The sequence below is a fragment of the Notamacropus eugenii genome, chromosome 5 (assembly GCF_028372415.1).
Source record: "Notamacropus eugenii isolate mMacEug1 chromosome 5, mMacEug1.pri_v2, whole genome shotgun sequence".
Classification (NCBI taxonomy): Eukaryota; Metazoa; Chordata; class Mammalia; order Diprotodontia; family Macropodidae; genus Notamacropus; species Notamacropus eugenii.
In genome coordinates, this window is record NC_092876.1 from 90,331,807 (window position 1) to 90,343,375 (window position 11,569).

General features: G+C 36.9%; 1 protein-coding gene across 1 annotated transcript; it reads right to left on the reverse strand.

Annotated features, from left to right (window-relative positions):
- Positions 1–1,199: 1,199 nt before the first annotated feature.
- LOC140508678 (olfactory receptor 52P1-like) lies at positions 1,200–2,250 on the reverse strand. The gene has a single exon (XM_072616567.1). It carries the CDS (start codon positions 2,175–2,177, stop codon positions 1,200–1,202), a length of 978 nt encoding a protein of 325 aa, XP_072472668.1. The 5' UTR covers positions 2,178–2,250.
- Between the last annotated feature and the right edge of the window lie 9,319 nt (positions 2,251–11,569).

The window sequence follows — 11,569 nt, forward strand, 5'->3', positions numbered from 1 at the left end:
TACATTTTCCCTTCATCACTGTTATCATTTTATGAGGTCTTTCTGTATTTCTATAAATTGCTCACATTCAGAGGGTACAATTTGTCCCACTATTTCCCAACTGATGGGTAATTTGTTTTTCAAGTTTTTGCCACCACAAAAAATGCTGCTATTAATATTTGTTGTATATATGGGATCTTCCCCCCCCATCTTTGCCCTTTTCTTAGTGTAGTAGTATCATTGAATAGTAGTAGAATCACAGGAGGAAAAGGTATGAATATTTTAGTAACTTAAAAAAATTCAAATTGTCACAGAATAACTATGACAATTCAGAGAACTGCTAACAGTGTATTAATGTGCCTGTCTTCCTTAGTCCCTCTTAAATTTGCTCTTTCTATCTTTTTTAACATTTGGAAATTTCATAGTTGTAAGACAAAACTTGAGAATTAATATTATGAATTATTTAGAGCATTATTTATATGGTTAACAGTGTCTTCTTTCGAAAAGACTATTGAACCCAGTTATCTTGACTCTATGCCTAACCTCCTGTCCACTATACAACTTAGATATTAAGATATGATCTCTCGATTTATTTATTTATTATTTTTATTTTCTTCTTTCTTCAAAAGTACTCTTTGTTAGAAGATATGACCTCTGGGATGGAGGAGTAGACATATAGTGGAAAATTTAGGTGATTAATAGAGAAAAGGGTCAATAAAATTTCACTTTTTAAAAAAAGATATGATTTCATCATTGTCAGAACTCCCTCCTCTAATACGGATTGCACCTTTCCATGACTGTGATTCTCCTTCAAGGTATTACATAAGTCCTCCAGAGAAGCTTCACTTATAGAGGCCCTCTTTCTTTTCTTTTTTTGTAAATACCTGAGAAATTGTTAAAGTTTTGGTATGCCCACCTATTTGCTCTCATTCTTAACATGACTGGTACATCTTGCTTTTTACTCATGAATGTCCTTGATGATATGTTAACACCATGCCTCCCAAATTTAAAACTGAATGCTCCTCAGGGAACATACTGATCTCTGATTCTACTTCTTTAGTAACAGGGAGCAGGCTATAGGACCTGGTGACGAGCACATCACAAGTTGACATGGAGATATAGCCTTGATACCTCACATAATTCCCTCATAGTCAAATCTCAAAGGAAATTTCCTTTGCCTGGCATTCTTTCCCCGCTCTCCATTCATGCCCTCTGAATCATCAGACAGGTTTCTGATTAGGGGCTATGGTCATGGGCTCCTTCTTCCAGCAACAATATTTGGTCACCTTGTCCCGAAACTCCTTAGTCTTTACTCCATAAATAATGGGGTTGAACATAGGGGGCACGAGAAAATAAAGGTTGCCAAGAATGATGTGAATATGAGGAGGGATGCCCTGACCAAACCGGTGGGCAAGGAAGGAGAAAAGTGAAGGTGTGTAAGAGGTGAGCATCACACAGATGTGTGTGGTGCAGGTGTTGACTGCCTTGTGGTGAGCTTCCTTGGAGGAGAGTCTCATCACTGCCCGGATGATGAACACATAGGATGAGCCAATGGCAGAGAGGTCCAGACCAATGACCACCAAGGCAACCACCAGACCATACATACGGTTGACAGTGGTGTCTGCACACACCATTTTTACCACAGCCATGTGTTCACAATAGGTGGTGGGGATCACCTGGCTTGTACAAAATGGCATTTTCTGGAGAAGGACAGGCATGGGAAGGATAAAAATAATGGCTCTCACTAAACTGACCAACCCAATGAGAGCTATGCGGCCATTGGAGAGGATGGTGGCATAGCGCAGTGGCTCACAGATTGCCACATAACGATCAAAAGCCATGGTCATCAAAACAGCTGACTGCATGACAGAGATGGAGTGGATGAAGAACAGTTGGGTCAGACAGCCCTCAAAGCTGATCTCCCTTTGACCAAACCAGAAAATGCAAAGTGCTTTGGGAATGGTGGTAGTGGACATCCCGAGGTCAGTGAGGGCCAGCATGTAAAGGAGCAAGAACATAGGCTTGTGCAGTGTGCGTTCTGTGGTGATGATGAAGAGGATAGTACAGTTACCCAGAACAGTGATGAAATACATGGAAGAGAAAGGTATTGATATCCAAATGTGGGTATCCTCCAATCCAGGAATGCCTTTTAGGATGAAGAAGGAAGGTCTCACATGGGTAAAGTTGAAGGTAGTCATGATAGGACACTGGTTAGGTCACTGAAGTGGATGATAAAGAAAAAGTATGTTTTCCTGGAAAAAAAAAAAAACAAAAAAACAACCAACAACAGAAAAGTCACAGTGGGAAAAAAGAAAGATCACAGAATGCTCACTTTAGAGCTGGAAAGGACCAACCCTCTCACTATACAGAGAAAGAAAATGAAAATCAGACTTGCCCAAAGTCAAACAGATAACAAATGGAAGAGCCAGGAGTACTTGAACCATAAAATAGGACTCTGTTATAGCAGTTTATTATCCCAGAGATTCAGATATTCTACAATTCACATTACCACAACCCAAACGTAACAATCACACACAATAAAAGCCAGGTAAATCAAATTAACCTATAAAATTATCTACAAATATGACCTTACAAGGGGTTTTTTGAATGTCTAGAATAAGGGAATGATGAAGGAAAATATAGTCAGCTTTTCAGACAAGGATAAAAGCCAATAATGAATACTTCTCAAAGGGCAAAGCCTGTCTTTACTGTGTTCAGGGCATCTTGCTGTTTTTTCACCTAAAGTCCTGTATGAAGTTCAATTTCAAGTATCACCTTCTTCAGAAAACCCGAATCAGTAATGGTCTTCCCCTTTAGATCTAACATAGTATTTTGTTTATACTTCTTTTTTCTACTTAAGTATTATTTTGCAAATTGTGCCAAATCTTGCCATTTCTACCTTCACATCTCTGACTTCTGATTCCTTCTCTCCACTCACAAAGATACCACTTTAGTTCAGACCCTCATCATTCCTCACCTAGATTATTACAACAGACCACTAATTTGTTTCCCTACTTCAAAGTCTTTCCTCCCTCCAGTCTATTCTACAACTTACTTACAATAATTTTTCATAAGTGCAAATCTTGCCACGTTACCTTACCACCCAATTCAACCAACTGCAACGACTTTCTGTTGCCTCTAGGATAAAATATTAGCTACTTTAAGCTTTTAAAGTTCTACACAACTTGTTCATGACGTATTTTTTCCAGGTTCATTGGATATTGCTCTCCCTTTTACATCTACGATCTAGTCAAATTTACCTTCTTTCTGTTCTTCACACACAGCATTACATTTTCCATTTCTGTGTCCTTGTATAGACTATTTCACATACCTAGAACTCATTTCCTCCTCACCTCCAACTCCTTTAGCCTCTCTCATCCTTCAAGACATAGATCAAGCACTATCATCTGCATTAAACCTTTCTTGATCCTTCCAGCTGCTAGTGTTTTCTTTACGAAACTACCTTGGATTTAGGTACTTTGTGTGTATTTGAGTTTATTCATCTCACATTTATGCTGTATTTTTCCTATTTGTAGTTTTCTCCCCCTTTAGAATATAAGCTGTTTTGAGCAGAAATTATTTAATTCTTTTTCTTTGTATCTCTATTGTTTAGCACAGTGCCTGACACTGTATAAGGGCTTAATCAAAACTTGTTGGTTGATCTATGGTTTATATGTCATATCTCCCTCAGAGACCAGAATTAGACCTGTGATTTCATTGATACCGGGAATTCCAGATGAGGAAAGCCCCTCTGCAAAAGTAATTTCTCCTTGATTTATAGTCATAGAGAGTAGCCTAGAGCACCGACGTGACTTGTCTGGGGTCACATATTAGGCATATGTCACAGATAATACTTGAACCAAGGTCTTCCTGGTTTCTAGGCCAGAACTTTATACACTACACCACAATATTTATCATATTGCAGTAGGTAAGATCACTGGATACCTAGTTAGGAAAACCTGAGTTCAAATCTGGCCCTAAACACTTATTAACTACGTGGCCCTAGGCAAGTCATCTAATCTCTGCCTGCCTCAGTTTCCTCATCTGTAGAATGATAATGTAATAGCTATAAAAAGTCTAACATTCTATCCACACCACATTCTCCCAAGATGGTTGTGAGCCCTGGATTTATGCTCCTATAATCCATTTCATCTCTAAAATCTAAGAAATATATGATCCTCATTACTGAGAGCCAAAGAAGGAAAAAACCCAAACTGCACATCCAGAAAACAACAGTGTAAATACAATGAGAGAATGCATAGGAAATGCTATGGATGTGTAGATTCCACCAAGATCTCCAATTCACATTCAGAGAAGAACTCATGATTTTCAAGATTTATTGATTCTTCTCCTCCAGTTTCCCAAACACCCACCCACACAACTCCCTAAACTTGGGAAATGTAAACAGGGGATAAGAATGAATGAAAATGGATGGGGAAGCAAGTACTTCTTAAGTGCTTCCTATGTGCAAAACGCCTGGAATATAAATATTATTGTAGTATTCAGTGCTCTTATTTTATGGTTGGAGACCAAGTAAGCATATATTTGGAGTCTGAGTCAAGGGAATGTTAACAAACCTTAATCACTTAGTACATACAAAGATTTGTCCTTATCCTTGTAGTGATTACAATTTACTAGGGGATATGGCACCTCTACAAGTCATTGTAGTATGCTTCTTGAATCACTTAGTCATAGAGCTCAGAAAGAACACTTAGAAGTTAACTAGTCTAAATCATACCTTCATAGCAATACCCCCTAGAATGATTCTGACAAAGGGCTATCCCAGCTTTACTTGAAGACTTCCAGAAATCAAAAGTATAATTACTTGAGGCAGACCATTTTACTTTTAGAAGGATCCAATTCTTAGGAAGCTTTTCCCCACATTGAGATAAAATCTGCCTCTCTGTCACCTACACCCATTGCTCTTTCTTCTCCTTTTGGACCCACCAAAACAAGTCTAATCTCTATTTCACATGAGAGTCATTCAAATACTATCATGAACCCCGCCCCCATCCCACCACAAGTCTTCACTACTCTGGGTTAAATGATCTCAATGCCTTCATTCAATCCTAATATTACATGAACCTGACTTTAAAATGTGGCATTGAGAAGTAAACACAGCACTGCATACATAGTATAACCAGAAAAGAAGACAGAATGACTTTTGCCTCCCTGGAAGATCACATTAAGTTTTTTTTGTTATTGTTTTTATTTTTTAATGTGTATGGTTGTTGTTGTTTTTTTTAACCTTCCATGTCTTGCTATTTGTTCATATTGGGTTTGTATCCACTAAAAGATCATTGAATTTAGCTGTGGAAAACCCGATTCAAATATCAGATCTGCTTCTTATTGTTTACATGATCTTGAATGAGTCATTTACCTTTTCTGGACCTCAGTTTCCTCATCTGTAAGATTAGGAGGTTGAATTGGGTGCCTAGATGACCCCTCACATCTCCAACTTATTTTCATGTGAACTGAGATTTAGCAACACTTCCTCCAAGTTGTACTTTTGTAGTAGAGTTTAGAAAAACAAAAACTCATCTGCAAGACTTTCTATTTAGCCCCATTAAATTTCATTTTTATTCAACCTGGACCATTTTAAATCCTGTCAGAATCCTTGAGTATCTTGATCCTGTTGTCCAACACATTCACTACCTTCCTCAGCTATATAATAAGTAATTTGATAAACATGCTCTCTATGCCTTCATTCAATTAATTGAGAAAAATGTTGAATGGTTCAAGGCAAATTATAGTTTCTTGGAGGTCCCCACTAGATACTTTCCTCTACATTGAAATTGTTCCAACAATTTCTGCTTTTTAATCCCCGTCATTCAACCTATTCAGAATCTACTTAATTGTACTATTACCCCATAACTCTCCACCTTGATCCACCAAAAAATCTTAGGGGAATGTCAAATGCTTTGTCTACAACATAGTTGATTTTTGCATAATTTAAGTTTTGCATAATTTAAGCCTTCAACAATTATTGTATGAATTTTACATAGGAGGGAACCGAGGCTCAGAGAGATTAAGGGACTTACACATATTTACCTACCTAGTCATTCACCTGGTTTTGAACCAAACTCTTTCTGACTCCAAGTCTAATCTTCCATCCATTCCACTAACCTATCTTCATAACTATACCATATTAATCAGCAACCTCTTCAGACTGAATATAAAGAAAGGGACCCCATATTGTACATTATATATTAAATATTAATAGGGTTAAATTAATATTGTTTATAAATTAAATTAAAATCATTGTTATATAACTATTAAATTATAGATTGTTTATATGTTAAATATATTAAAATTATAATATACTAATATTACATATAATATATATTTTAAAGGGGAAAGAAGAGAGTTGGGAACAATGTTTGAAGGGAAAATAAGAATGGAAGAATGACTCTGGCAGAGATACAGGCTTCCAGCTCAGAAATGACCAGAGAGGGAAAAGTTAAGGCACAGTTCCTTAAACTGGAAGATGCAGTATGGGGATGGAGAAGAAGACGCTCCCCAAGTGGACACAAATACTCGAAAGGAATGTGGAAAAAGTAAAAGTGTAGGGGTTAAGAAAAATATGGTTACACAGCATCTAACCACTTCTTGTTGAGAGGAATTAATTGTGAGTTGTGAATTTGGGAAGGAGGAAGGCTACTTTGTGAGCTCTTCCCTATCCCTCTCTATCCAAGCCACTGAGTAATGGATTGGAGGAAATTTGAGAACAAAATGTTCACAAAGGATAGAAATCTTTGGGAGAAAAAGTTTGGGGAAGTGGAAATAGCATATGATGGAAAAAGACTGAGTTTCTCTAGGATAAGGAAATGAAATATTGGAACCCAGAGAACAGATCAGGGGAAGAGTGCTGTAGAAGTGTCAGTTCCACACACTCAGTGTGTGAGGTACCACTCCAAAGAAATAAATACCTAGGTTTCATGGAGTTTACTCCATGAGGTTACCTAAGCAGGGGGAGATCTGACCTGAATAAGGAAATGGACAGCACCCTATGGGAGGGGGGGAGTGTAGACCAGAAAAGACCTTGAAAATGGGGAGGTGGAGGAGAGGACAAACTTGTGTCATCTCCCCAGCACTTACTTCAAGATGCGGCTGAGATGATGCATGAGTTAGAGCGTGAGTTAGATATCAGTACCACCCAATGGATTCCTTGGCATATGAGTGCATAGGTGTCCATGAGTGTCTCAGCATGTGTTCCCCTGAGTCCGAAATAGTACAGACACTCCACACAGACTCACACCACAGACGCACCTGGACATCCAGTCAGATCCAGTAAATAACCTCAAGTAGCTATCCCTGGAGAAGCCAGAATTAGCTCACCCCCTGGGAAGCCAGAACTAGAGGCTAAAAACAGTGGCTGAAGGTCAGTCCAGGATGGGCCAAGGTATCCTCAGGGAATTTTCCATCCTAGATTGCTAAAACCAAGGCAGAGTTTCTAGTACTCTGACTTCTCCCATAGATGGAATAGCATTGACTTCTCCCCACAGATAGGGTAGCTAGCACAAAGAAGGAGGGAGCAAGGCTAGGTAGGTGAAAAAGGGTCAAGTAGACATTGATGTCTCTTCTTAATCTTTCCCCTACTCCTACATTCAAGACCTGAAACTCAAAGTTGCCAACTGAGGTACTGAAGAATCATGTAATCAGAGATATAGTTCAATCCACCAAAACTGGGATGAAATTAGCAATATTATGATTTTGGAGACAGAAAGAACCTGTTTGTAGCCCTTTAGTATAAGTATAAGGAAATACTTATATTTAAGAAGTTATATAAGGTGTATATATATATACGGTATAAGGAAAAAAGTGAAATCGCAATAATTGCATAGGCAAGCAAGAAAATAAAGTATCCTAAGGATTTTTCTTTTTCTTCTAAATAGTTTCCCCTCTTCCCCTCTCTGCCAATGGAGGGCTTTGAGGCATGCTCCTTTGAAAAAGAATTTATAACTTTTCCTTGGGATTTTGCATATGAATGCTGACCTAAATGATGGAGTGGAGGTGTATATATGTGTGTGGAGTAGAGAATTCAGGATTTTAATGTTGAAAAGAAAAGGATTGAACTTAACAATATAGTTATGTATGTATGTATACATTCTATAGAAAGAAATCTGAATTTATTTGTTAATAAAGGAAGGATAAAATTTATACTTACAAAACCCTAAAAAACATTTATATCCTTTTATTCATTAAGAAAAAAAGCATGGAAAAATGGATTTGACATAGAAATATGTTGCTGCAGTCATAATTTTAATGATACCAATACAAATTGCTACCTATATATGTGCATATGCACATATGGATAGGAATGTATATGGAAATCCATATACATACATATGTGCATATATATATATACATATATGCACTAAGGTTTTATAGGTATTGTTATTCTTTCCTTTATTTTCTGAACCATTAAGCAGTAAAAGAGCAAATCCCCACTTTGAACAGCTTCTCCCCATCCCAGAAAGACTTCAAGAAAGAAAGTATTAAAATTCTTGTACTTGTTTTTGTTGTGGGAGAAGCACCTCCTGTCTCAGTTCATGTGGTAGATAACTGTTTCCAGGTATATATTTGCCAGAATGCAAAAATTATGGAGGTAGTACTGTGTTCATGAATAGGTTTAGGTCTCAGAGAAAACCTGAAGAATCATAAGGATTCTGACAAAGTTTCTTACAGGCAAAATTACGTCAGAGTGACAGAGAAATAACTGATTTACATATTATTGCATTGTATATTCCTATAACAAAAGTTATAAAAGTTAAAGAGATGATAGATGCATAATCTCATACTTTCTTCAATGTCATAAAGTTGAACAAACTCCATTAACCATCATAATCTCACACATTCCCTAAGGAAGCAATCTTCACTACACAAACTCTATAGGTAAACTAAGTCAGATCAAACCACATTTAGAGGATTCCCAAATAGACTGATTGAGAAGGAGCATTTACAAATTTTTAAGGCCAAGTACAGTTGAGATTCTTGCTCTAATTTCTTATATAAGGAGTATTTAAGACTAAGTAAATTTTCACTTCGTATGGGACAGGTTTTGATCAGGTGAGGTTAACATTAAGTCAGACTACTAGTTAACTAAAATTGGGAGGAATGATCTTAAGTTCTGAATAATAAAAAGAAATTTTTAAAAATCCTAGAACATTTTTTTCTGTTAAGAAGATCTTGTCTTTCTAGTTTTGTTGGACTAACATAGGCCAAAATTTCAGAGGAATAAATGTGTACATTCTTCTTGTCTAGAGACATATTTTACCAGTATTGTGAGAGATTGGGCTCTCATTGGCCGATTCTTCCATTATACAAATAGGTTGGGAAGAGTGAGGTCAGAGGTTATGTATTTACTAGCAGTCATTGAAGTAGATAAATTCCTTGTTAAGTATTGTACCAATGAATTTCTTAAATACACTTTCTTTTACATGTATGAATCTTTTATTATCTGTTTGATTTTTTTTAGGAAATTTGTATTAGAATTAGAACAAAAAAACATATCTATCTATCTGTCTCTGCAAATATAGACATATATGTATACATATACATGTGTACACATGGACACAAAAATGCATTTTTTTCTTTGTATTCTATTTTTGTTATAATACCTCCTTGGCTTCTTGTTCATTGATAATTTTGAATTCCTAAGTCTGATAGGGTCATCCCTAAGTGAAAAAAGTTATGTGTTCATAGATATCGCACCAATTGAATTTTTTTTTCCGGTCATAATAGACCAGTGAGCAGATAAGAATATCCCTTCAAAGATTTGTACCCAAGGACAATATATTATTACATAGTTAAGGTTTGGTGTCTGACCTACTGTGTTCCATATGGTTTTGATGACGAAATTAAGGAAAACTGATAAAACAAACAAACAGACATTATAGCCCATGTGAGGGAGATAGACCCCTTTCTGTAAATGACAAAAGCCTAAAAATTTCCATTCTCAGTCTCTTACTCCTTTCATGGATCTCATGAATAGCGTCAGGCCCAAAGCCAGAGATATCTGAGGGGTATACTAGTATCAGAAGTTCCTGGGGGCTCACAGGAATGTTCCTGCTCCTTGAGACCAAAGACCAGGAAACAACTCTACAAAACACATTTTAAGGTATTTTGGCTTCAAGTACATAGCTTCTGTGCCTGACTTTTAAAAAAAAAAATTCTCACAATTGTCATCCATTTATTAATGTGATAACGTACTTAAAAGTATTTTGTGAACCTAAAGGCATGTTAAGCTATTATTTGGAAAGCATTTGATTCTACACAGTTTGAAAAGATGAGATTACAATTATCTCTTTGAGTTACCAAGTATGAATATGACAGGGGAATATGGATTCAAAGTTTAAAACATTGCTTCTCCCAGCCTTTTTGCCACCTTTTCTGTTTTAGAGACCCTGCTTCCTTCATATTGTAACATGAAGGAAGACATATCATAGTTTCAGACACATGGGGCTTATGATGATAGAGTATCCATATCTGTGTTGGTTATACTTGATTGGTAATATACACTGAATTCATTATCGGCCAGGGTACTTACCCATATTTTGCTGTTTGCATCTCTCTTAGTGCTTTTCAATATATGTCTTTGAATTGTTGTCCTACTCTCACTGTTGAACAAAGCTAGAAGAATTCACACAACTGTGCTGTCACCTAACTCAACTTCTTCCCCCAATGAAGTAAGGATTTTATATTTCCTTTACCACAACAGGATTCCAAGCCTTCTCTTGTTTCCTCAAGCCTCCCACACCATCCCATCCCTCTGCTTCTAAAGATGAGAATCTCAATATTACTTTACCAAAAAAAATTATCCTCTTCTTTATGGACTCTCTATTCTCACTTTCCTCTGATTTCAGAACCTTTTAATATCACCCCCGACTAACCTGTTATTTTAGATTAGTCTCTGATTAAGAGGTGGCCTTTTTCTTATCAAGGCTAATCTCTAAATGCACACTCCATCCATTCCATCTGATCTTTTCCAGCAGACTGCCTCTGCTATTATACTCTTTCTTTCTCTAACTTCAAATCTCTCCACATCTATTGTTTTTTCCTGTTACATAAAAATGACAAAATCTTCCCTATATTAAAAAATAAACTCACTAGACCCTACCATCCTTACAAGTTCTTCTCCCTTTCTCAAACTCCTTGAAAAAGCTGCCTACACTCTTTGCCTTTACTTCCTGTCCCTTCACTCTTCTAAATCCTATATATTTGGGCTTCTAATCTCACAATTCAACTAAAATGGTTCTCTCCAAAGTTACTAATTGAAAAATCAATTGGTTTTTTCTAGCCCTTCATCTTCTTGACCTTTCTGCAGCATTTGACATTACTGACCAACTTCTCCTCCTGGATACTCTCCTCTCTGAGATTTTCTGGCACTTGCTGTCTCTTGTTTCTTGTGTCTCATTGTTCCACCTTCTTCTCCTTTGTTCGATATCATCTATATCACATCTCCCAGTTAGGGGTGTATCTCCAAGGCTTTATCCTGGGACTGTTTTCTTACTACATTCTCTTACTTGATGACCTCATCAGCTCTCATAGACCTAATTACCATCTCTATATAGATGCCTCCCAGATCTAT